Source organism: Hyperolius riggenbachi, chromosome 3 (genome assembly GCF_040937935.1).
Source record: "Hyperolius riggenbachi isolate aHypRig1 chromosome 3, aHypRig1.pri, whole genome shotgun sequence".
NCBI classification, from domain to species: Eukaryota; Metazoa; Chordata; class Amphibia; order Anura; family Hyperoliidae; genus Hyperolius; species Hyperolius riggenbachi.
The window spans coordinates 109,445,277-109,472,678 of record NC_090648.1 but is presented as its reverse complement, the minus strand read 5'-3'; the positions used below and the strand labels follow the sequence as shown (position 1 = coordinate 109,472,678).

At 44.3% G+C, this 27,402-nt stretch overlaps 2 protein-coding genes across 2 annotated transcripts in view; one reads left to right on the top strand and one right to left on the bottom strand.

Annotated features, from left to right (window-relative positions):
• Positions 1-4,655, top strand: part of POLD2 (DNA polymerase delta 2, accessory subunit) — a 115,905-nt gene extending 111,250 nt beyond the window's left edge. Inside the window, exon 11 of the mRNA XM_068274755.1 lies at positions 4,156-4,655. Coding sequence (XP_068130856.1) covers positions 4,156-4,247 — 92 coding nt within the window. The 3' untranslated portion in view covers positions 4,248-4,655. The remainder of the gene's footprint in view (positions 1-4,155) is intronic.
• The window catches only part of AEBP1 (AE binding protein 1), a 95,684-nt gene that overhangs the window by 46,942 nt on the left and 21,340 nt on the right, over positions 1-27,402 (bottom strand). Inside the window, 3 exon segments of the mRNA XM_068274758.1 lie at positions 10,184-10,274; positions 12,615-12,680; positions 16,530-16,595. Coding sequence (XP_068130859.1) covers positions 10,184-10,274; positions 12,615-12,680; positions 16,530-16,595 — 223 coding nt within the window.

The following is a 27,402-nucleotide window of genomic DNA, read 5'->3' as shown; positions in this document are numbered from 1 at the left end:
AGGGTGAGTGTTTTCCCCGATGATGTTTTTGGCCTTTCTAATACAGCAAATCTTATATAAAAGTGATGGTAGTTCAGTGCCGATAATGACCTCTGCTGTTTTTACAACTTGCTTCAGGGCTTCTCTACCGGCCTTGGTGCAGCAGTTGGTCAAGACACTTTCTATAGTGCATCTGTAGAAATGAATCAGCAGCTTCTGTGAAAGGTTGGGGATGTAATCATTATATTTAAGCTATTTATATGAGTTATTTATGTTATTTTGCCAGCAACATCTGAACATTAAAACTGTGCCAAAACATGTAACGTTTTGTAACTAAGGTACGCCCATTATTTGGCCCCAACCAAGACCTGTTGTAGCTTTGCCCATAGAGAGAGAGAGAGAGAGAGAGAGAGAGAGAGAGAGAGAGAGAGATGGGAGTACAGTGTCACAGATTTAATTGAGTAATGGAACAACTTCATGGAACACTAGCCAGCTCTAAACCAGACATATGGTACGCGATAATGTAGTTCTGCTTCCCACAATATCCGTACAAATATGACCATGTTGTCATTAACTTTAACTGGAGTCTGTCTTGTTTACACATTTTAGATATCAACCAAAAACCTCAGAACTAAAATTCAGAGACAGATTTAGCTGAAGTAAATTTGGATGGGGAACAAGAATGCTATATAGTCACACATTACAGAGTAACTAAGCCAACAGCACACAGGATGTGGAGCTAAAACTCGAGCAAAGATATTTCCTGTAACTTTTCCAGACAAAGTTCTTTAAAGCAGGCCCATCATCTACATTCCAAGTCTCCTTGCCTAAACTCAATTTATATCACAACCTATACTAACAAGAATCTTCCACTAAGAAACAGTATATTTTATTAGTGAAAATGTTTGCTAGAGTTTACTTCAGAATGCTTTGCCTAGGCAAAATGTTTGCTATCCGTCCCACAGGAAACGGTTATTTCTAAAATTCAGACTATGAATAGAGAGTCTGTGAATGGAGAGTTGGGTCATAACCCAAGCATCACACATAGCAGTGTAAGGAAGAGGCTAGCGCAAGCCCTAGGCGCTATAACAATATGGTTGTCCTATCAAGGAAGAGTCCTAAAACTAGTTTATTTTGGTATTTGTAGGCAGGGTTTATTTTATGGACAGTCAATTATGTCACCGAGGGAACCCCCAGAATATGTAAAGATATATGCATCAGATGGGAATCCTGTCAGTTCTGCACTCTGTCTGGATTGGAACAAAGAAGACTGGGGGCACACAGCTGCAATCAAGAGACTTTAGTTCAGATCTGGAGAACCTGCAATCAGCAAAAGACGACCTAAAACAGAAGACTGGGACCCAGTTTCTATACTCACTACCCCCAAAGACTTTACTCAAGAACAGAAGATCCAAGATCCCAATTGGAGACCTAATAAACTTTACTGTACACGATAGTGTGAATTTTTGATCTTTTAATTAAAAAACACACCAAGTTCACTGCCAGATTATTTCCCGGAGTGGATGGCAGTGGACCAATGGACATGATGAAAATGTCCATGTTCTCTTATGGGCACATTCACACTTGTGAGTCTGTACTGTGTCTGTCCAGTTCCATCATAAGTAGGCTACAGCGGCATAGCAATAGGGGCTGCAGAGGTTGCGACCACATCAAGGCCCTTGGGCCAGAGGGGCCCCGAAGGGCCCTTCTTCAACTACAGTATTAGCTCTCTATTGGTCCTGTGCTCATAATAATCACTTCTATAGATGCTTTGAATAGTGGTAATCACTAACAAACTGTTCCCCAACCCCCTCTTGCACCTCTGACACTGTAGTTGCCATTGGTAGGTTTTGGTGTGCCGTATCAATTACTCTTATCTATAGAGTGCTGGGGGGGGGGGGCAATTGTAAAACTTACATTGGGTGTCCAAAGAGCCCAGTGCCCATCAGCATTGGGAGAGGGGGGGGGGAAGAAACCTTTTTTTCTGCACCAGTTGCAAGGAACTCAAGTGTTGAAGGACCTGCAGGCTGCTCGAAAAGCAGCAGCAACGAGACTAAATGCCTCCAGCTCCCTTCCTGCAGTAACATTATATAAGGTGTGGAGTAACTCTGGTATCACATTTACTCCCAAATGGGAAAAGTTTTAGTTGTAAGTATTGGATTGTAGGAAAACTATACAGCTGAATTTCCACTGTATATATTTCCTATTTTCTCATAGACTGACTTTGGCTTTGTTTTTATATGAAAAACATGTTATTCATTGTAACTGGACTATACACAACTTAGTTACATAACCAAGTGTGGGCTGATGTACTTAATATACCAGGGCAGACATCCAGGCTGGAACTTAATTACAAACTGTGCATTGGCATTGTACAGAAATTGTGGTAAAAACATTACAAAATTAAAACGTTTCAAAAGCTATACATCATGTAAAGGACCATATAAAAAGGAACTCAAAGCTATCCAACCTCTATCATATAAAGAATCAGCTTTCAATAGCTAAACTATCCACTCTCAGATTGATCTAACAGGGAAGTTATACTAGTCTGTAATTTGTTATTGTTTTAGTCGTTAGCTCCTGTTGGGCTGGAAGGACCCCAGTAAAGCTGTTTATTGTATGGCCTAAGCTAGGGTGACCATATTTTGATTTCCAAAAAAAGAGGACGATCACAACAGCATGTGGACGTGGTCATGGGTGGGGCCAAATATACAAGACCTTAGAAGTGTGCTGTCCAACTTCGCGGGCATGGAGGGCCGTTTTTTTTCCCAGACCACTTGTTGGAGGGCCGGCCGACCACAAAATGTAATCAGACTCGCAGAAGATTTCCCCACAAAATGCAATGAGATTGGCAACAGATTTGCCCACAAATGGAATCAGATTGGCAGCATATTTCCCCACAAATGCAATGAGATTGGCAGCAGATTTCCCCACAAATGCAATGAGATTGGCAGCACATTTCCCCACAAATGCAATCTTTTTGGCAGCAGATTTCCTCACAAATGCAATCTTATTGGCAGCAGATTTCCCCACAAATGCTATGAGATTGGCAGCATATTCCCCACAAATGCAATGAGATTGGCAGCACATTTACCCACAAAATGCTCTTTCCCCCATGCTGCGTGTGGCTGCCTAAATATACCTCCCTCGTTCTCCCCTGCGGTGCAGCTGCCACCGCTAACACACCTCAGATCGGCAGTGAGCAGGAGATAGGAGTCAGCCACACCAGCCGCGTGCCGGTGAATTCAAATGCAGGAAGTGACGTCATCGGTCACGTCCAGCATTTAAAGTCCACCGTGCGGCTGCTATGCGCCGGTCTGGCTGGTTCTCATCTCCTGCTCACCGCTGATCTGATGTGTGTTAGCGGTAATGAAGAGCCGTTTTGGGAGCCGAACAAGCAAGCTCTTTGGAAGCCGGGCGGCCGAGCCAGAAGAGCCGATGCTTAAAGAGCCATAATTCCCATCACTAGACTGAGACTCAGTCTAGTGATGGGAATTCCGGCTCTTTAGAAAGCATCACCTCTTCTGGCTCGGCCCTCTTTAAAGTGCCGGCTCGTGTTTGGCTCCCAAATGGCTCCTTACCCGGACATTTCAAAAACAGGACACCCCGGACAGGTCGGAAAAAGTGGACCTGTCCGGGCAAAAGAGGACACCTGGTCACCCTACGCTAAGCCCACTGCTTCTAATATTCTCTCTATTGAGCAAGCCTTTATTTTTTTTCATGTACACACTGATTGGACAAAACATTAAAGCCAAATATTGTGTAGATCTTCCGTGTGCCACCAAAGCAAGTCTGACTCCATGGATGGGAGTTGGGAATTTGGAGGCCAAAGAAGATATGGTTCATCTGTCCAGGCCTCCTTTTTCCATTGCTCTCTGATCCCATTCTGACACAGGACACATGCTCACTGTAAGCATGGTCATTCTGACTAGTGTGTGGCAATGCAGGGTTTCCTCCAAAACCATCATCTCATGGCCAGCATTAGATTGGGGGGGGGGGGGGGGGGGAGGGGGGTGCACATCTTCACAAGTTTGCCTCGGGCAGCAAAAAGTCTAGGACAGAGGGAAACAGTTGGACACTGAGGAGCTGATGGAATACAGGGAGCTGGAAGAGGCCCGGTTAAGTTAAAATCTTTTACCCCGCTTATCTCAGATACACTATATGTTTTTTTTTGAGGAGTCTGCGCTACAGCAGTTCATGTGTGTGATTGGACCAGAGAAGCTACCCTTCACTTCTTACATGCATCAATGTGCTCGGGATACCTATGAACTGCTGCCAGCTCATCAGTCGTCTCTCCTTGGACCACTTTTGACAAGTATTGATCAATGTATACCAGGAACATGCCACAAGACCTGCCTTTTTGCTCAGACCTAATCAACCATCTCACCATCACAATTTGGCCTTTGTCAATGTTTCTCAGATTCTTAGATTCTCAGATTTCCTGCTTCCAACACATCACTTTCAACAACGGTTTGTTTATACGCTGTCGAATCTGTCAGTGGTTTTATTATTGTGGCTTATCAGTGAAAGTCAGAGACCCAGCTAAAAAGTTAACAATGATGTAAATATGGAATATTACACTCCCAGGTATTAAGACACATCTTAACATGTCGCTGCAGAATGTTGTGACACACACTCCTTGAAAGAGGCAATAAAACCTAAATAAGCAAAAGAAACAGCTGTGACTTACTAATAAAACTTCACTGTGATAACAGTTTTACAGAAAATATTGAAACATTCTGCATGTCCATTTGGCTCTATTTGTGAATTCTTTACTTGTTTGCGTTTGATCCATTAACTACCTAAGGTCCGCCTAATGCCAATGGGTGTGACCAAGGCGGCAGCCCCAGGATCACCGAACGCCAATTGGCGTCAAGTCCTGGGGCGGGGATTTGCAGGGAGACGGCTGTCCCCCTGGGGGAGACAGGAGCGATTCGCTGTCATAGACTGAAGCCTATTACAGCCAATCGCTATGCCTGATGAAGCGGGATCAAACCTGCGAAACGCGTTGCATATTTGGAGTTCATAAATAAAATATATTGACTGGTCTTTACTACAGTCGTTGTGTGTCTACTTGGAGGAGGTAAGTCCACCACTACCTCCTCTATTTACCAAGAATTTGGTTTTTAAGCTCATTTAGCTTCCTTTTATCCTTTTGGCGCCTCTGGTCACTAGGGGAGTTTAAGCCCAGGGCCTAGAGTGGCTAAAAAGTCTGTAACAATCCTAAAACAACAACTGACCCTCACAAGAAATTGTCAAGTAAAGGCCCATACACACGTCGGATTTTAGCGAACGACCCGTCGTTTGAACGTTCCGTCGTTCAGACGTTTCCGCGTCAAATCCGACGTGTGTACAGACTATCGTTCGGGTGATAAGACTGGTTACCAGCGATCCGCCCGGCGGATCGCTGGTAACCAGTCTTATCACCCGAACGATAGTCTGTACACACGTCGGATTTGACGCGGAAACGTCTGAACGACGGAACGTTCAAACGACGGGTCGTTCGCTAAAATCCGACGTGTGTATGGGCCTTGAAGCTAACTGCAAATTTCATTGTTTCTTCGCGAAATGAAAGTCAATAGATTGTGTTTTATACAGTTGGGAATAGTTATATAACCCCTGTCAAATTACCTTACTATTATGTTCAGTGTCCCCAAGTGCAAAGATCCCTTCACACTTTTTCCAGTGTATTTGCAATCACCTGAATGAACTAGAACGGAAGAGGAATAGTTCCTTTGAACATCCTGACAGCCCTGACAAAAATCATCTGAAATTCAAGTAAAGGCTTCACACTAGTTATACTAAGTCCAAGTGATTTTAATCAGGACAGAAAGTTGAGGACCAGAGAATGTTTTACCTACTGGAGGGGTTCATGTAAGAGAGTCTACAATATGAACATAGACCGTAATAAAACCGCAACAGGCAGGGGCATAACTAGACTTAATAGGGCCCCTAGAAAATGATAGCATGAGCCCCCTTGGTCCCTAAACCCCACGTGTGTCACGTGATTGGTAGTCAGCTAATAGCAGCAGAGAGGGTTCTGCTGTGAAGCAGCATCTGGAAGCAGGAAAAAAATTATACATGCTCCTGTACACGTTTTTTGTGAGCGAATAAGGATGGTTTTTTCGCTAACTGGCTGCACTTCGGGTTGGGGAAAAAGAAAAGGAAGGGCCCCCAAAGCCTCTAGGCCCCCCTGCGATGGCATGGGTTGCAGGGGTGATTATTACGCCCATGGCAACAGGGGTTCTTCTAACCCAGCAATTCTTAAACCAAAAAGCTGGTTTTCTATTCTTCAGACTTTTGGGGGCTGAACAATGCATGAAATAATGAAATGCAATACAACTTTAGCTGATCTAATGTATACATGAATAGCAGCATAAACAGTAAGTTGGTTAGGTGAGGGTCAGGATAAGTGACATTGGGGGGGGGGGGGGGGGTAAGATGGGGAAAGGGGGGGGGGTATATATGGCCTTAGGGGTTGGGAAAATGGGAGGGGTATGGAGTGAGTAAGTGGGTGTTTTACTAAAGTTGCAGGGTGAAAGATTAGTTATGGGGTGGATAAGAGTCAAGAGTGGAGGATAGGAGGATGAATATGGGGGTGGGCAGATGATGGTCAGTAGAGGCCACTGGGAGGGTGAGGGATAAAAATGGGGGTGGGCAGATGAGGGTCAGTAGAGGCCACTGGGAGGGTGAGGGATAAAAATGGGGGTGGGCAGATGAGGGTCAGTAGAGGCCAGTTTGAGGGTGGGGGGGGGGGGGTATACATGGGGGTGGGTAGCTGGGGCTCACATGACTGAGGGTGGGCTGATATATTTGGGTTGAGTGGGTAAAGGGGCTCAGGAAAGGTGAGGTTAAGTGTGAAAGGATAGGTGAGAGGTGGGTGGGTATATGGGGGATAGGAAACATGGCATAGGAGTGGGAAAATGTATATGGGATGAGAGGGTTGTGGCCAGAAGAATTAAATTGGGAGGATAGATATGAAGTGAGTAGGTGAGGGTCATAAATGGTGACATGGGAGGTGAGAGAATAGATAAGAGGTGGGTGAGGGTCAAGAGCATTGACATGGCAGGTAAGTGGAAAGATAGGAGGTGGATCAGTCATGGGGGTCAGGAATGGTGGCATGGGAGTTAGGAGGAGAGATAAGAATTGGGTGAGTCGGTGAGGGTCAAAACTGGTGACATGGGAGGTGAGAGGATAGATAATAGTTGGATGAGTTGGTGAGGGTCAGAAGTGGACAGTAGTGACATGGGAGGTGAGAGATAAGAGGTGAGTGGGGTAAGAATAGGTGTCATGGGAAGTAGGCGAGGGTCATAAACGGTGCTGCTTAAAGTTTAGCCACTCGTAAATTGCAAAAACTGCTGTGTCTCCATTTCCATCTGAGAGGTACAGCAACAGAATGTCATGTGGGGGAGAGAACTCTGGCTGCAACAAACAACAACAACAAAAAACAACAAACAAACAGAACATTTATATTGCGCTTTTCTCCTGGCGGACTCAAAGCGCCAGAGCTGCAGCCACTAGGACGCGCTCTATAGGCAGTAGCAGTGTTAGGGAGTCTTGCCCAAGGTCTCCTACTGAATAGGTGCTGGCTTACTGAACAGGCAGAACCGAGATTCGAACCCAGGTCTCCTGTCTTAGAGTCAGAACCTTTAACCATTACACTATCCAGCAACAAGGGTCAGGGAAGACTGAACGAAACACGTGGCAGCATCACATTGTGCAGGACAATAATGTCCGCGTGTGTCCACAAACACAGAACAGGAAGCAGCAGCCAGCTCACCTGCATGTCTTTCAAGAGGCTGAATGCTTTACCCAACCCCAGTGACACCTTGCACATGTCCAGCAGGCTCCTTGTGCTGCTTCCTCCAGGCTGCTTACATTTGCCGATCTTACCAAATGCAGCAACCTCCAAAGGGGAGAGCAGACAACTTCTAACATTTCCAGTACAAAGTGTACTGATGGCCTCCATGTCCACGCTGAGAAGGTTTTCCCCTCTGACCTCACTGGCAGACAATGGTTCTTTGCTCAGGAGTAAGAGCACACAAGTAAAGAAGTCAGTAACAGCAATTACCAGCAGCTACTTCATTTCTATTCTAAGATTTAACAATATCATCTACTCCAAAATGACTGGAGACCCTATGCTACTGGGCCCCTAGCCAGGTGGTTGGTCTGGCCTGCTATGGTTCTGATCTGCAGAGCATGTTTACATATGATGTGGTGTGTCGTATCCAGACCAGCCTCAGACGTTATATCAGCTGCCCTGACTTATGAGTTGAAGGATTTACTTTGGCAACTGGTTATGGAAGAAAAAAGTCATGTGTGTGAACAATATTGACGACACGAGGAACTTTGTCAGTCATGCTGCCACCCTGTAAACAAATATTTAATCTGTTCTCTTAATATTCTGCAGAGTTTCAAAAAGCTTTATCAGCCCCACCATTATGAGAACAAAAATCCAGCATCTCAATTACTGTGTATTTCTTTTGGCTGGCTGGCTGCGGTTTCGAGTGGAAAGTCCCTTCAGCACAGCCATTGTACACTGTTGTACAGGAAGCATTGCTCAGTCAAGATTTTCACATTTTTACAGACCTTTTTATTACAAATTAAGACTAAATGTCTCCACTCCCTGTGAGACGTTTATAAATCTCAGCAGAAAAATCATTATGAAAGGAAAATTCTGCTTTATATAGAAAGAAGGATATAACATCTATAACTAATAACTTATTTAAGTTGTGCAGCCAGCTTTGATTTTATAGAATTGACAGGACAGTAACATTTTGCTTCCTTGCAACCATGGTATTCCTACACTGCAGAATGCAGAATTTCCCAGAATTCTCTTCTCTCTGAAGGCACAACTTGCTACATAAAGCCTCAGGAGGCATCCTAAAGATGGCCACTAATGATCCAATCTTTTTCATCCAATTTTACCAAATCTATCTAGTATAAAGGTAAACTGACTGAATATATTGAATGGATAATTCAGGCAGTTACCTTATATTACATAGAAATGGTAAGATTGGATGAAAAAAGATTGGATCATTAGTGGCCACCATGAGATAATTCACACGAGTAGTTTGGGAGTTCAGTGAGTGTCCGTGCTACTCAACAAGTGCTCCCCAACCACCAGGAGCAAACCAAAAATATGCTTCCATTCCACCACCTCCCCCCTAAAATACTGGCAGCTGCGAGGTAATGTCATTAGCAATGAACACACAGCTATAACCAGGTCTCCATGATAAACCCTAGTTTAGCTCCCCATTTTTTTATATCCATATGGAAGTGAATTTGCATAGATTAGTAATGTACAGTGCCAACGCTTTATGCAATTGGCCATTATAAACTTTTTACAATCAATATATTAAAAGGCTGGCTGGCTGCATTTTGTAACTGTTTGCTAGCAGGAAGTGGAAGTTGCTTTCCCAGCACAAAGATGATCACCTGACCCCATCTACCTCCTCCCTTTGTTGCTGAAATTAACTTTTTTTTTTAGGGCCAGCATTGCAGCTCCTGAGGTGGCGATGAGCCACTTGTACATAACCTTAGACAAGGGTGCATTTTTAAATGTAAAAGTATCACATGTTAAAAAAAAAAAAAAATCTATTGTAGCTTGAAACATGGGGAGGTCAAAGAGCCCAAAACAGCAGCACTACGAAACACACACATACTGTACAACCACAAAGATTAAAATAACTTTTCCTGCCAAAACTTTAATTTTGACCTCTACAAAAAAAACTACAAGGTTTTACAATTTAAAAAAAAAACCTGTGACATTTCCACTAGTGACCCTGATGTAGCTAATTTGGTGATAACAGCAGCATGTTCTGGGTTTTTGCATTTAACTGGAAAGTTGAAGCCATAGACCTTTCTGCAGAATGCACAAAAGTCGGAAATAAGCAAGTTTCGACTTTAGTATTTTAACTTGGAAATGCTGATTTCAAATGGGAAATTAGGAATTCAGACGGGGAACCTCATCCCCTGTGCATGCCGTGTGTCTCAGTAGTGCTCAGAATGGTTTCTGTGGTATGATGTGGGTTGTCATGTTGTCCCTTGCGTGGTGTGACAGTGGCTCTTTTTGTGAATGACATGAAAAGTAAAAGTGGGAGTGATATTGAAGAAATGGTGTTACAAGGAAAATTGTCAGCATCTCTGCTCTTATTGTTCCAGTGGTCTGGAGTAGTGTGGGGTACACATAACGACATGGCACTTACTGGGTGTAGGTTTCCTATATATAACAGGGGGATCTGGTTTCCGATCTGGCACCTTAGAAGGCTTCTTTGGTCGCTTGCCGTATGCATCTGCAGTGAAGAAATACAGTGCATGAGTAACTCATGGGGAAAAGGGGAGAGGGAGGAAGAAGCATAAGAAGAATGAGAATAAGAAGGAGAAAAAGATACAGTGTATATACTTGCATATAAGCCGACCCACGTATAAGCAGAGATAGCCACCTTTCTCTCAGAATGCAGGAAAAAGTGATTAACTCACGTATAAGCCCCCTCCCCAGCATAGCCCCCTCTACAGTACAAATAGCCAGATGTGCCCCCTGTACAAGTCAGCCCTCCTCCCCATAGCAAGATGTGCCCCAAGGATGATACAGCTGTGTCTCAAGATGTCACTTGATGGCATCATAGATGTGACAAAGCGATTGCCACACAGGAACATTCCCCCATCATTGCACCACTGACACGTTTCTGGCATGCTCTGCTCCACAAGCATACTCTGCACAACATGTTGTGGGGGATGGGGGGCATGGACACAGTAGGGAGCCAGCTGGCAAGAGCGGGATCACTAATGCATAATCCTTATGCTCTTCTGCCATTAACAAATCTGCTCCACCATCCATTCTGCTCCACTGACTCACAAATAAGCAGAGGAGGTAACTTTTCGGCACATTTTTTTCACTGAAAAATTAGCCTTATATGCGATTATATAAAATAATGGAGGAAACTGAAGAAAAGGAAGAAAAATAAATTAAAGAAGAACTCCAGGAAAACTCTTATAGTCTATTCATTTATGTTAAATGTTGCCATTTACAAACATAAACCATGGAAGGCTTAAACGGATCCTGAACTGAAAATAAATAGATGAGGTAAAAAAAAATATCTAGCCTCCTACTCCTAAAAAATACTTTTTAAGAATCTTAGTGTTTTCTTTTATAAATTTTCTTTTATTCTTAGTTTAAAATGTAGGTTTAATGTTTCACTGTCTCCGCTGGATGACACACTCTTTCACACAGTTTGGCACAGTTCAGAGTCCAAATCTATGAACTATTGACTTTTTTTTTTATTTATTCCCTGTACTCAAAAGTTGTTCTCTTCAAGACAAGAGTTTTATGGCTTTAATTCCTTATCAGTGAAGGTTACCCATATATACTCGCATATAAGCCAACCCGCGTATAAGCCAAGATACCTACTTTTCCCTCAGAAACCAGGAAAAAGTTATTGACTCGTGTATCTCCAATACAGCCCCTGCCAAAGTAGCCAGATGTTCCCCCAGTAAAAGTCGGCCCCCCTCACCATAGCCAGAAGTGCCCCGGGATCATACAGCTTTGTCTCAGGAAGCCACTTGATGGCATCATAGATATGAGACACAGAGATTGCCACACAGGTAGAATCCCTGATCATTGCACCGCTGATACGTTGCTGGCGCGCTCCGCTCCACCCCACAAGCCAGGGGACACAGGTAGTGTTGAGCAGCACACACCGCACACCATGTTGCAGGGGATGGGGAGAGCCAGCTGGCTAGAGCAGGATCACTAGTGCCAGATCCTTACGCTCCACTGCCATTAACCTGCTACACCATCTGCCTTGCTCCACTGACTCGCATTTAAGCCATGGAGGGTAACATTTCAGCACATTTTTTATGCTGAAAAATTAGGCTTATATGTGAGTATATACAGTATGTTATAGTCAGACTATATCCTGACAAGAGAGAAATTGACACTTGCATACCTGAATGTTTAACTCTTTCAGGAATAAAAAAAATCATGTCATCTCATCATGTCACATGTCAGTTCAGGTACCCTTTAAAAAAACACCGTTTAAAAAAACATTTTCACCAGCCAGTGCTCCTTTCTACACAAGCTACGGAAAGATGATTTCTGATAGGCTGAAAAAGGAGATCACATACTATTAAGGTGGCCATACGTTACTCGATTTTCACGTTCAATCGACCTTTGGATTTGATCATTTTATCGAAGCAGAGGAGAATCAAATGTGTTCCATTATTCTCGATCAATGAAAATCTTCCCTAATCGACAAAATATCTTGATCAAGTAGGATGGAAAATATCAATCGATCATAAGGGAAATCAGTCTACTGAATCCTGTTCACATAATTTCGATCGACACGGAATAGATTTTTTGTTTCACACCAGTACAAAAACGGGCAACATGTTTGATCGGTTAGTGAAGGTGAATCGCCAGGATCGTGCTTGAGGTGTGTGAGGCAGCAGTCAATTTACTATCGGTCGACCACACTGTTTTTGATCACCAAATAGTGTCCATCACTTAATCGCTTGATGAAAAATCAAATGATGTATGGGTTACCTTTACCCAAATATTATAGAGGATCACACAGGAAGAAAGAGGAAGAGGGGAAAATAGAGCAGTTTAAGAAACAAAGGAATTGTGCTCCTACAGTCATCATAATCTTCTCTCTCCAGATGGTCATTATAATCTTCAGTGGGAGGTTCCACATCCACACCTAAGATAAATAGAGCAGTCAGTTAATCAATCAGTTATCATCACATGGGAAGTGTTAGTTACTGTTCTTATTCTTTTAATGATTCATGCTTTCCTTTTGCTTTTGAGTGAATGTTAGTAATACACCATAAAGGATACCTGAAAAGAGGGCGATATGGAGGCTGCCATATTTATTTCCTTTTAAACAATGCAGATTGCCTGGCTGTCCTGCTGATCTTCTGACTCTAATATTAAGCCATAGACCCTGAACAATCATGCAGATCAGGTTCTCTGGCTGAAATCTGATAAGATTAGCCACATACTTGTTTAAGGTGTGTGATTCAGACACTACTGCAGCCAAAGAAATCAGTAGGATGCCAGGCAAATAGGATTATTTAAATGGAAAGAAATATGGCAGGCACCATATCCTTCTCACTTCACCAGTAGAAAGATAGACTGGACAGAAATGTTAGGATGAGAAGAGCTTGGTGTTTCCAACCATCCAGTATATTACAGTCCATGAAACAACTCCAACATTCAGGCTGCCTGTCCCTTCTTATCAGAAGTACACTCACCTGTAACCTTAGCGGTATGGACGAGCTCAGCTCGTCCATCACCGCCGGTGGCTGCCACTCAGGCCCTGCTGGGCCGATTTTCTCGCTGTAAAAAGCAGCACACGCAGCCGGCACTTTGCCAGCCGCGTGTGCTGCCTGATCGCCGCCGCAGCGCGGCGATCCGCCGCGTGCAGCGGCGAAAGAGGGTCCCCCCAGCCGCCCGAGCCCTGCGCAGCCGGAACAAACAGTTTCGGCCAGCGCTGAGGGCTGGATCGGAGGCGGCTGACGTCAGGACGTCGGCTGACGTCCATGACGTCACTCCGCTCGTCTCCATGGCGACGAGCAAAACGAAACAAGGAAGGCCGCTCATTGCGGCCTTCCTTGTTACTGCGGATCGCCGGAGGCGATCAGAAATATGGGTTAGGAGCGCCCTCTAGTGGGCTTTCATGCAGCCAACTTTCAGTTGGCTGCATGAAATCATTTTTTTTTTAATTAAAAAAAAACCCTCCCGCAGCTGCCCTGGCGATCTTAATAGAACGCCAGGGTGGTTAAAGGACAGATAAGGCTTGCTTTCTGTACCACATATCTATATATATAATAGAGTAAGTGCCTCAACCTTCAAAACAAGAAGAAGAAGTAGCGCCCTGCCCCCAGGGCCGGTCCAAGCAAGAAGAAGGGGCTGGTCCAAGCAAGAAGAAGAAGTAGTGCCATATCAAACCAGGTGCAAAGAGAGATAATTTGCATATTCAGTAGCAGTGCATTGTGGGTAACCACAAATGTTCACTTATAGCTGAATTATTGCAGATTTGCTTCTGTTTTAAGAAGGAAAATTACACCAAGCTTTGCTTTTTTTAGTAGGAGGGCATTTTGGTCTCTTTTATCCTCCAATACATTCTTAGTAGTTTGGGTCACCCTGAGCTGCTTGGTTACTCTGTTGTACTGGTCCAAGCCCTATCTCATACAGCCTTATTGATCCCTGCTATGTACTGATGAGGACCAAATGTCTGAAACAGGCTGTCATATGTGGGTTTGATATGGCTGTGTAAAATTTAAAGCTATAGGCTTGCTATACACCAGTGGTTCTGGATGCTTGCTTGGCTTATTAAGGGTGAAAAGGAATTATTTGCATATTTAGTAGCAGTGCATTGTGGATAACCACAAATGTTCACTTATATGAATTATTCCATATTTCATTCTGTTTTATGAAGGCAAATTACACCAAGCTTTGCTTTTTTTAGTAGGAGGTCTTTTGGGTCCCTTTTATCCCCCTATACATTCTGAGTGGTTTGGGTCACCCTGAGCTGCTTGGTTACTCTGTTGTACTGGTCCAAGCCCTATCTCATACAGCCATATCAATCCTTGCCATGTACTGATACACTAGAAGCTCTGGACGCTTGCTTGGCTTACCAAGGAGGAAAAGGGGTAATTTGCATATTTAGTAGCAGTGCATTGTGGGTAACCACAAATGTTCACTTATAGCTGAATTATTGCAGATTTCCTTCAGTTTTAAAAAAGGCAAATTACACCAATACAGTGTGCGGCATTGCAGGAAGTGACGACAGTGGAACGCAACGCACGATGGAACACAGAAGAGGTGAGTCATCCCCGCCCGCTGCCTCTTACTAATAGTGGCGGCTGCTACTGTGCTTAAGCAGGAGGGGGAGCGCACATGGGGACCCAGGTGAGGGGGGGGGGGGGGGTTCCTGCTGAGTTTAAGCTGGAGGGGGAGTGCACATGGGGGACCCAGGTGAGGAGGGGGGGTCCTGCAGAGCCTACGCAGGAGGGGGAGTGCACATGGAGGACCCAGGTGAGGGGGGGGTTCCTGCTGAGCTTAAGCTGGAGGGGGAGTGCACATGGGGGACCCAGGTGAGGGGGGGGGGGGTCCTGCTGAGTTAAAGAGGAACTAAAGAGAGAGGTATATAGTGGCTGCCATGTTTATTTCCTTTTAAGCAATACCAGTTGCCTGGCAGCTCTGATGATCCTCTGCCTCTAATATTATTAGCCATAGCCCCTGAAAAAGCATGCAGCAGATCAGGTGTTTCAGACTTTAAAGTCAGATCTGACAAGACTAGCTGCATGCTTGTTTCTGGTGTTATTCAGATACTACTGCAGAGCAATAGGCCAGGCAACTGGTATTGATTAAAAGGAAATAAATATGGCAGCCTCCGTATACCTCTTACTTCAGTTCCCCTTTAAGCTGGAGGGGGAGTGCACATGGGGGACCCAGGTGAGGGAGGGGTTCCTGCTGAGCTTAAGCTGGTGGTAGAGCACACATGGGGGACCCAGTTGAGGGGGTCCAACCCCCCTCCCCGCCGCTGTGCCCAATACCCCCCTCCTGCCCTCTACCCTCTTTTGCGGCGTATGCTACGCCACGGGACGGCTAGTTTAACTTATTTATCTTCATAAAAAATGCACAATAAAATACTAAGTTCTGGAAAAAATGCATAAGAGGGCAAGACACAACTATAATGAAAGAACAGTTAGTATGCGTGATTATTCATGTTAATATATATGACTATTTTTATCATGCATTAGACTTATTTCATATTTATTCAGGTATTATTTTTTAATAGATATATATATATATATATATATATATATATATATATATATATATATATATATATATATATATATATATATATATATATATATATATTTTTTTTTTTTTTTTTTTTTTTTTTTTTTTTTAAGGCAAAAGTGCTTTCTCTTTCTTTATTCTACTTTTTTGACAGAAGAACGGGGACACTGTTGCCAACTGTCTGCTCTCCTCTCATAATACAAAGTGCAAAAAAGAGAACAGAACTGATCTCAAACAGCATCTGTGTCTCATGTCATCACGGAGGGCTTCCATTGGGACAAACTTGGTACTTGCCCTAAGCCCCAAAGCTAGGTGTGTGTGTGTGCGTGTGTGCGTGTGCGTGTGCGTGTGCGTGTGCGTGTGCGTGTGCGTGTGCGTGTGTGCGTGTTCTGAGAACTGACAGCTAGTATATACGGTATACAAGGGCTGGTCTTCAAGTGGTTAAACTCTCCTGCTTTGGGGTATGGCAGTGGATTCATAGGTACGGATCCACTACAGCATCACTTTAAGAAAAATGAAATGAGTCTCAGCAGATTTACGTCAATGCAGCAGAACTGTCTGATCTATGAACACCGCTTCTTCTAATTGTTTGCTATAATGCTTTCCATGTCTGCATAAGCCATTAAGCAGCAGAGCAGACAGAGGGGCCTCTGTGGCCAGTTATGTTCCCTCTTCCTCTGCTAGTCACATGGCTTGGCAATACAGTAGTTTTATGAGTAAAGGGGCCGTCTCTCACCAGGCTGAGGTCTGCGCTCCCCTCTATCTGGTTCCACTGGTTCAGGAATGGGCTCCACATAGCCTCCTGCAACACAAAATATAGCATCTATTAATCTCTGCTGTGACACACATAGGATAATCACTACTAATTACATAAACAGCTAAGAGCAGCACGTCACCCAATCAGGAAGCAGCTGCCATCACTCTGAAGATTATAACCTAGCATATAATGACATCTGATTGGTTGTCATGGGCCAGCTGCAAAACACAACTTTCATTCTGTTTTGAAATAAACCTGTTAATTTATACATTACGGCAAGTGTCATTGCTGACCTAATTCTAAATTACACACACAAGTCATTTTGTAATTTAATATTATAAAAAAATTATCTGTTTCAGTTTGCAGCCTTCTTTGTGTGTCGTAAAAGGCCCAATTTTCAGGGCCACAAAGGCCCGAGCATTGGGTGGCTGCATGCAGCACCAGGGGGAGGGGAGGCTCCTGGACATGACAGACTGGTTGCTACATATCAAGGAGGAAGCTGACAATGGAGAGCAACGCATGAAAAAGGGACAGTGATGTCCAAGGGAGCTGCTCATGAAAGGAAGGGGCAGCATACATGGATGGTACACACAGAAGAGGGGGCTGCACATGGAATGGGAGGCTATTGCTGTGCATGGATGATACACGGAAGAGGGGGCTGAACATGGAATGGGAGGGGCGCTACTGCACATGGATGATACACAGAAGAGGGGGCTGCACATGGAATGGGAGGCTACTGCTGTACATGGATGATACACAGAAGAGGGGGCTGCACATGGAATGGGAGGCTACTGCTGTACATGGATGATACACGGAAGAGGGGGCTGCACATGGAATGGGAGGCTACTGCTGTACATGGATGATACACAGAAGAGGGGGCTGCACATGGAATGGGAGGCTACTGCTGTACATGGATGATACACGGAAGAGGGGGCTGCATATGGAATGGGAGGCTACTGCTGTACATGGATGATACACGGAAGAGGGGGCTGCATATGGAATGGGAGGCTACTGCTGTACATGGATGATACACAGAAGAGGGGGCTGCACATGGAATGGGAGAGTACTGCTGTACATGGATGATACACATGGAAAAGGGGGGCTATACATGGAATGGGAGGGGGCTGCTCTACATGGATGTTACACATGGAAGAGGGGGCTGCACATGGAATGGGAGAGTACTGCTGTACATGGATGATACACATGGAAGAGGGGGGCTATACATGGAATGGGAGGGGGCTGCTCTACATGGATGATACACATGGAACAGGGGGCTGCACATGGAATGGGAGAGGAGCTGCTGTACATGGATGATACACGGAAGAGGGGGCTGCACATGGAATGGGAGGGGGCTGCAGCACAAGAAAGGGGAACCACAACATACTTGGCACAAAAAGTATAAATCCGGCCTTGCTGATTTTTCATATAGCAGAGAGTTTTCATTTGTCCTGGATTGTTCTGTTAATGGGCTCAACCTTGTCTAATAAAACCACTGTTCATTACTGGGGTTCCTGACTTCCACTCACAACAACCTGGATATTGGCTTATCAGTCCCTGACTTTCTTTGTGTCACGCCATTTATGTTTAGGTTGTTTTAAATAATTTCTTATACTATTTGAAAAATGCTTAAAGTGAACCTCCGGACTAAAAATCTACTCAGCAGCACTGCAAAGGCTTGGTGTTTCTTTAACAGTTTCACAGCATCAGAACTTTGTTTCTCTTATACAAGCCTCATTTTTAGCTGCACAGAAGAAAACTGCCCGGGCTTTTTTCCCCTGATGCTGTGCAAAGCATGATGGGATTTCTGATGTTGTTGTTCTCGTTCTGCTGTTTTGGTGCAATTTTTTTTTTTTTACAGTTTGAATTTGACATTTGAAGCCTAGCGTGTGCAGCTGGGAGGAGTGATCAGGACACAGGACAGTTGGAACTGTGTCTCCTGCTCCTTGTCACCTACTTTCAACCAAAAAGATGGCTGCCCCCATGACAAAGATGGCCGCCCTCATGAATCACAAACATTTGCCTTTTCTTTTAAAACAGGGTGGGTAAGAGATTATATTACCTATCTATTCTAATTAACATAACTAATGTAACTTGATGACAGTATGTTTGTTTAGGCTGAAGTTCCCCTTTAAGCCTCATACACAGGCTAGATGAAACTCGGTTGCAGCTGCTGATAATGACCACCTCTGCAGACAATCTGGCTGGAGTACTGCGGCTTCAGCACCTGACTGGGGGACTGGACTGGCTACACTATTGCGCTGCTCTACAATGCAGATCCTGCGCGTTTTACAATAATGCATGGCAACGCTTTCCCACAGTGCTGACTCCTTTCAACTATACGTACACATAAGAGCAAAAAAACACTGGGGTGGTTGCCATGGACAACACTAATATCCAAACCAAAAAGAGAAAGCATGCATATAGGCAAGAATATAAGCAGGGGCGTAACTAGACATCACTGGGCCCCCTGCGAAACTTTGGAAGGGGCCCCCCACCCCCCTCGCTTTCTGCACAGGAAAGGACCAATGTGTTTTCTCCATGCAGATAAAAACACTTAGACTTAAAGGAAACATCAGGCAATCTATGCTACTCCCAGATCTACTTACCCGGGGCTTCCTCCAGCCCCTTGCAGCCGACAAGTCCCTTGTCGCAGCTCTGCTCCCAGTACATACACACACACACACAGCCATGTTATTTTACTACATCAGAGCACATTATATGGAGGAACAACAATGACATGCTGAACATAAGATATAGTATTCACTGTTACTTTGGCAAAACATTCAGAATGTCACTGATTGATACTGTTATTACAGGATCTTAGACTCAGTATGAGACACAAGCTCTCAATGAGGCAGCAACAGTCAGACATCAATCTTACCCATTCCACTTTGTACAGTAATTAGACACCATAAGGTCACTAGGGTGTGTGATAAGAATCTAGGAATCTCTTCTGAGGGAAGGTCTACAACTTTTTTCAACTGTGAGTCTGTGACTGCTTTGTTTGTAAAGTTGTACATGAAGTCATCTGAACTCTGCTGCAGTGTGAGACAGATGTTTTTTTATGAACCCTAGGGAGCAGGGACAGTGTACAAATTCCAAAGTATGTAGGATTCCTTATCTGTGTGGTAGACACATGCAGTCAACAAAACAATGGTACGAGAGTAGAATACGTTTTCTCTCCATGCCCTTAATTGTCAGTCTCTCAAACATTTCCCCCCACGGGGCCCCCTGTGGCTTCTGGGCCCCCCTGCGGAGGCATCCCTGGCAGGATCTATTGTTACGCCCCTGAATATAAGATACAAACCTCAAATAATCCAAATAGACAAATGTCTTTTTTTCAACCAAACTAACTATGCAACTATGTAACATGTCCCAAACAGACCCATGAAACCAATTTAAAAAAAAGATGATAAAATAAACAGCGGGCAAGTGTCCCAATACATCTCCAAATATGAGATCATACAGATGACCATACAATCAAATCAGAAATCTGCATTTAGACAATCCGGCATAGATAGGGTTGGATTTCTGAAAAGGCCGCAAAGGCCCGGGACTTGGGCGGCTTTCACACAGATTTCTTGTGGGAAAGGGGGTATCGGCTACTGATTGAAATGAAGTTCAATCCTTGATTAAAGTTCCTCTTTAAGATGTTGAATTGGTAAAAAAAAAATGAAAATAATAATTCTGAAAGTTTCCAAATATTTCTGCAGTTTTCACACCACCCCTGGTCTTTATGCTGCATAACTGAATTCATCTGTGTTATGGTTTGGTTGTAATTCATGTTTATATCTTCTAGTAGGTTTCAAACGCTTTTCCATGTCAGATGTGTGCACCATGCATTCCCCACATGTGGAGCCTAAGCTGCCAATAATAATGTATAGCGGATCTGCACTACTTAGGACAGGAGGTCTGCACAAGGCTCTGCATTCTCCTGGCTTCATAAGAACAGAGGAATGAATGGGATGTTTCCTGTCTGCTCTCCCTGCATTTAATCCAGACCTTTCTTCTACAGCTAAACACCCAAGTCCCAAGCTCTGAGACCAATGGGATAGTGCGGAGGGTTAGCAGCTGGTCTCTGATTGGTCAGTTCAAGATGGACAAGGTGATTTATATTTGACATGTCTGCTCCCAATGTTATCCTTGGCAAATACATGAGACTGCCCCTGCATTGGGAGATCACCATGTGGTAGCACTGAAGAATGTGCTTTAGCATTGCAAAGGTTATATTTTAACCATCACGGTCACCGAGCAGCTCCAGGAATTAATAGCGCAACAGGGGCGTATCAATAGGGGTTGCAGAGGTTGCGACCGCATCAGGGCCCTTGGGACAGAGGGACCCCGAAGGGCCCTCTCTCAACTGCAGTATTAGCTCTCTATTGGCCCTGTGCTCATAATAATCACTTCTATAGATACTTTGATTAGTGGTGATCATTAACAAACTGCTCCCCATTCCCTCCTTGCACCTCTGACACTGTAGTTGCTATTGGCAGGTTTTGGTGCGCCATATCAATTGTTATGTAGAGAGTGCTTGGAGGGCCCCAATGTAGGACTTGCATCGGGGCCCACAGCTCCTTAGCTACACCAGTGTAGCTCAAGCTCTACTTAAGTGGAAAGTATAATATTTGCTTTATTTTATTTTTTCATTAACATTTCCAAGTCTGCAGGTTTCACATCATCTTTTTTTCTGTAATGTACTTAGAAAACAGCATTTACTATTAAAATGTGTCTGAACTAAGGAACAAAAGTTGTGGGAAAGTTCTTCCCACAACAAGAACTACACACCAGAGGCATCACTGGGGTTGGTGTCACTCGGTGCAGGAAAACTCATGGTGACTCTTACCCCATGAATCTCCAACCTCACCAGGTAGTAATGTTGCTTGTTCCTATCTCAAAAAAGTCAGCATATCATGAAAAGGTTCTCTAAACAAGCTATTAATCTAATCATCTGAATCAACTTATTAACTCTAAAAACCTGCAAAAGATTCCTGAGGCTTTTAAAAACTCCCAGCCTGGTTCATTACTCAAAACCGCAATCATGGGTAAGACTGCCGACCTGACTGCTGTCCAAAAGGCCATCATTGACACCCTCAAGCAAGAGGGTAAGACACAGAAAGAAATTTCTGAACGAATAAGCTGTTCCCAGAGTGCTGTATCAAGGCACCTCAGTGGGAAGTCTGTGGGAAGGACAAAGTGTGGCAGAAAACGCTGCACGAGAAGAGGTGACCGGACCCTGAGGAAGATTGTGGAGAAGGACCGATTCCAGACCTTGGGGGACCTGCGGAAGCAGTGGACTGAGTCTGGAGTAGAAACATCCAGAGCCACCGTGTACAGGCGTGTGCAGGAAATGGGCTACAGGTGCCGCATTCGCCAGGTCAAGCCACTTGTGAACCAGAAACAGCGGCAGAAGTGCCTGACCTGGGCTACAGAGAAGCAGCACTGGACTGTTGCTCAGTGGTCCAAAGTACTTTTTTTTCATTTGAAAGCAACTTTTGCATGTCATTCGGAAATCAAGGTGCCAGAGTCTGGAGTAAGACTGGGGAGAGGGAAATGCCAAAATGCCTGAAGTCCAGTGTCAAGTACCCACAGTCAGTGATGGTCTCGGGTGCCATGTCAGCTACTGGTGTTGGTCCACTGTGTTTTATCAAGGGCAGGGTCAATGCGGCTAGCTATCAGGAGATTTTGTAGCACTTCATGCTTCCATCTGCTGAAAAGCTTTATGGAGATGAAGATTTCATTTTTCAGCATGACCTGGCACCTGCTCACAGTGCCAAACCACTGGTAAATGGTTTACTGACCATGGTATTACTGTGCTCAATTGGCCTGCCAACTCTCCTGACCTGAACCCCATAGAGAATCTGTGGGATATTGTGCAGAGAAAGTTGAGAGACGCAAGACCCAACACTCTGGATGAGCTTTAGGCCGCTATCGAAGCATCCTGGGCCTCTGTAACACCTGAGCAGCTGATTGCCTCCATGCCACGTCACATTGAAGCAGTCATTTCTGCAAAAGGATTCCCGACCAAGTATTGAGTGCATAACTGAACATAATTATTTGAAGGCTGACTTTTTTTGTTTTAAAAACACTTTTCTTTTATTGGTTGGATGAAATATGCTAATATTTTGAGATAGTAATTTTGGGTTTTCATGAGCTGTATGCCAAAATCATCAATCATAAAACAATAAAAGGCTTTAACTACTTCAGTTGTGTGTAATGAATCTAAAATATATGAAAGTCTAATGTTTATCAGTACATTACAAAAAATAATGAACTTTATCACAATATGCAAATTTTTTGAGAAGGACCTGTATAAGGCACTAGCGTCAGGGCCAGATTTGGACTTCCCAGTGCCCTAGGCCCAGCTTGAGTTGTAAAGTGGAAATAATTCTGTTAAAATGTTTAACTTACTGGATCAGAAATTGTGTCTACAACCAGAGTCACAGACTGCACAGCAAGCACATGGTGATCCATGTTTCTCTACACCCCTGGCATTAAACTGAAGCTTGTATGTTCAGGAGATAGCACTGTCTCATCGCACACTAAGAAGTAAAGAAAATACACAGAGCTCTGGAATTCTAACTGTGTGTGTAGCAAAGCAGGGTAGCTTTGGAGCAGGAGAAAGGATTTATTTTGACATGCAGCGCAGTCTCTTATCTCTCTCAGGTCCTGCCGCCCTTTTATCCTTCTGATTTTTTATCACCCTAGGCCATGGCCTTTGTGGCCTTTCCAGAAACCTTGCCCTGACTAGCGTGGTCTGTATTTACATAGCCTACTCCACGCTCCCTTAGCCTGGAGCTCGGTGTCAACCCCTCTGCAGGAGACACCTGGTGTGGTCTGCACCAACTGCACCCCCATAGTGACGCCACTGCTCCACACATACCTTCTGTCTGAACATCTGTTTTCAAACTGTTTTCAAACTGTTTTCTTTTTGTAAAGCTGTAAATGTAGAGCACACTGATTTACCACTTCCACTTGCTGTGACCCTTTAGGTGTGTAACGAGTGTAAACTGTTACTAAAAATCATGAGCTATGCAGGTTATTTCATTTTCAGAGTTTGCAGGAAACAAGATGGCAGCCCCCATGGAAAAGTGACTATACATTATGGAGCTCTGGCCAGCTTGGATAGATTTCTCTGGCATTAGTAATACTATGCTGTTTAGGTATACGGAACATGGCAGACATAAGATCATATGTAGGAAAGTCTAGTTATGGACTACTTTAATGATGAGGAAAAATTGCAGCTTTCCACAAAACAATTTCCATAAAACCACATTCACACACCCTTAAAAACAGATTCAAAGGGAGCCTTAACTGAAAGGGATATGGAGGTTTCCTTTTAAACAATACCAGTTGCTTGGCAGCCCTGCTGATCTCATTGACCAAAGTAGTGGCTGAATCACAGACCTGAAACAAGCATGCAGCTAATCCAGTCTGACCTGAAACAAGCATGCAGCTAATACAGTCTGACTTCAGTCAGAGCACCTGATCTGCATGCTTGTTGCGGGGCTGTGGCTAAAAGTATTAGAGGCACAGGATCAGCAGGAGAGTCAGGCAACTGGTATTATTTTAAGAGGAAAGATCCATATCCTTCTCAGTTTAGGTTCCCTTTAAGTTGCTTGTTGATATCCTAGGCACCACTTAATAAATATGCCCCATTTTACCATACAGTTATCGCTTCAAAATGTATTCTCACACAGCAAAGCTCCAACTAAAAGTTTTATTTATATATAAATCGCAAAGGAGTACAATCCCTGTCCGGCTTTTAATGCTGGCTGTGTCTGTTTCTCTGGTGTCACTATTAACTGGAAGTAAACAGGGCCAGATTACCGACCAGGCAACAAAAGCAGTCGCTTGGGGCCCCATTCAAAGTCAAACGGGCCCCATCAGCACATAAACCAGCCCTCGCCATCCTGTCAGCGGTGGCTGGATGGTATAATGGTTAAAGGGACTCTGAGCAGTGCAGTAACTATGGCAAGATGCATATCATTTTAAAGCTCTCTTTCTCCTCTTTCCAATGATATATAAACCGCCGCCCTATGACTTTTAGTTTTCGCTATTTTTGATCGTAGGGTGGCAGTTTATCATTGGAAAGAGGAGAAAGAGAGCTTCAAAATGATATGCATCTTTCCATAGTTACATTGTATTACACAGGACGACTTTTCTCCAAAGTCAGCAGCTGGATTCAGCACAATGCAATGAAATATAAGGAACCCAGGGGGATATAATTACAAACCTCATGCTGGTAGGTGTGAGGATGTAATTAATTAGTTGTGGGTATGCTTAAAGGCATAGCCACAGGCACTGCTCGGAGTCCCTTTAAGGGCTCTGCCTCTGACACAGGAGACCAGGGTTCAAATCTCGGCTCGGCCTGTTCAGTAAGCCAGCACCTATTCAGTAGGAGACCTTAGGCAAGTCTCTCTAACACTGCTACTGCCTATAGGGCGCATCCTAGTGGCTGCAGCTCTGGCGCTTTGAGTCTGCCATGAGAAAAGCACGATATAAATGTTATTTGTCTTGTCAAATGATGCTGTGCGCTGCTGATTGTCTTCAGAGCCAGGCTCTCCTCCTAGGTCCCCCTCCTGCTACTGTGCGCTCTGCCGCTGCCCACTCCTCCCTCCCTTCCCACAGAGAACCACAGCTGCAGCAAGAATGATAGCAGTAGGTGGCAAACGCTCACTCACCTATCCATGATCCAAGCAATAGAGATCCCGTCATCTGAAACCCATCTGTCTCTTCTACAGTGCAGCTGCTCGCTCTGAACTTCCTGATTCTCAGATCAGACAGGAAGTAGGAAGTAGTAATAGTAGTAGTAACAGAGCGGCAGCACTCTAGAAGAGACAGATGGGCTTGTATCGCAATAGGTGAATGTGAGTCATCTGGTGCTGTCATTCTCTCCCGCTGCGGCTGCCTTCTCTGCTGGACTATCGTATTCACTGGGATGGAGGCTGCATGGTGGCTGTAGTTTAGGAGGAAATCGGTTGTTCGGTGGTGGGGGTGGTTATATAATTCTGTCTGGGGAACGGCTTCCGGTTTGGCGGTGTCCAGAGCTTTCTGCTATTGCCAGGCTGGAGATGCAGGGGGAAAGTGCTGCTGCTGTGATATCTGGCGCTATCTTCACAGGGGTAATTAGAAAAAATACATATATCCAGGTACATCGCCTCTAGTTAGGACATTAAATAAGTTATTAAGGAAAGGGAGGTGCTGAAGGGGGTGTGGCTAGAAAACAGCAAAAATCTATTAACCCTTCGCACTCTCGTATGCAAATGTTCAAACAAATGCATTCACAGATTCGCTCATCCCTTTCCTTAATAACTTATTTAATGTCCTAACTAGAGGCGATGTGCCTGGATATATGTATTTTTTCTTGTTACTGACCCCTGTGGCTAGGGTCTAATTCAGTGCACTCCCTCCTTCCCCTGTATGTGTTTGTCAGCATGCACACAGCTTATGCTGGTGTATGTGCATGGTGCACATGGACACATAACGTTAGCTCCCTTGTGCGATTGGTAAGATGCACTGTCTGTCCCAAGAGAGGATGTTAGGATGTGTGCTCCTAATCCATTGATAGGTTTGATGCAATGAATGTGTTTGCATGTCTGCACTATGCATGTTACAGGGCCAGAGTTAGGACACCTATGTTTACCTGGATACTTCTGCGCTTTATAGGTGACTAAGCATAAGAATGCATTCTTCTGTGAACTAAAACCCCGGCTTTTAACTTAGCTGAAAGGATAACCGTTGTGCCTGGATGAGTGAATCTGTGAATGCATTTGTTTGAACATTTGCATACGAGATTGCGAAGGGTTAATAGATTTTTGCTCTTCACAGGGGTGCCCCAGCCATTCATCTCTCACTCTGCATTTTGCCGCTGCTATTCCCTGCATTGTGCACCCACAGAGGAAAGCGGGCTGTTGCCCATAGCAACCATTAGCTTGAAAATGGGGGAGAAACCGAGAGCCCAATATGGTGCAGTATGTTAATATGGAGAGATCTGTTGTGAATAAATGAGATGATTATACTCACAAGGGTGGGTCGCCACAAAGGCAACCACTGGAAAGGCCGGCGGGGAGAATTGTAACCTGACCCCGCTCGTATTTCAATAGCAACCAGTAGCTCGGCTGCCCCGGTGTGTGCGGCATGTTGCTGTGCAGCTGCATCTTCCGATTCTATTACGGCATGATGGGGGGGCCCAAATCAGTTACTTTGCTTAGGGCCCCATTTAGCCTTAATCCGGCTCTGGAAGTAAATGCATCTTTTCAACACCAACACAGGTAGAAATAATTACTGATAAAAGTTATAGCTTGTTTCCAACACAGCAAAAAAGTGCTTTTATCAAGGTTTGGGAGATGCAGCCACTTCCTGTTGTGTCACCAGCAGGAGGGAAGGTAGCTGCATTTTGGCTGTGGTTCTAATTTATCTCGCTTGGGTTTATTGAGATAGCACAATAAGAATGTGTACAATTCCTCTGTTTCCAACCACATCCCAAAAACATACAGATAAGTTAATTGGCTTCCCCCTAAAAGTGGCCCTAGACTATAATGGACATATGACTATGGCAGAGATTACTATTACTATTTACTCTGTAAAGCGCTGTGGAAGAAGTCAGTGCTATATAAATAATAAATAAAAATAATATGCTTTACTTTCATCAGCACAAGTGCCAACACCAGTCTCGGAGACAGATGCCGGCACAAGTGGGAACGGGACATTGAGGAAAAGAACACTTCTTCTGAAAAGAAATTCCATTTACATGCAACTTTAGGTGTTGCAAATACACGCATTTCTCTTAATTCCCATCTCTGACCACACAACAGGAAATGCAAAAATCCTCTCTCCAACTGGCGAAAATTTC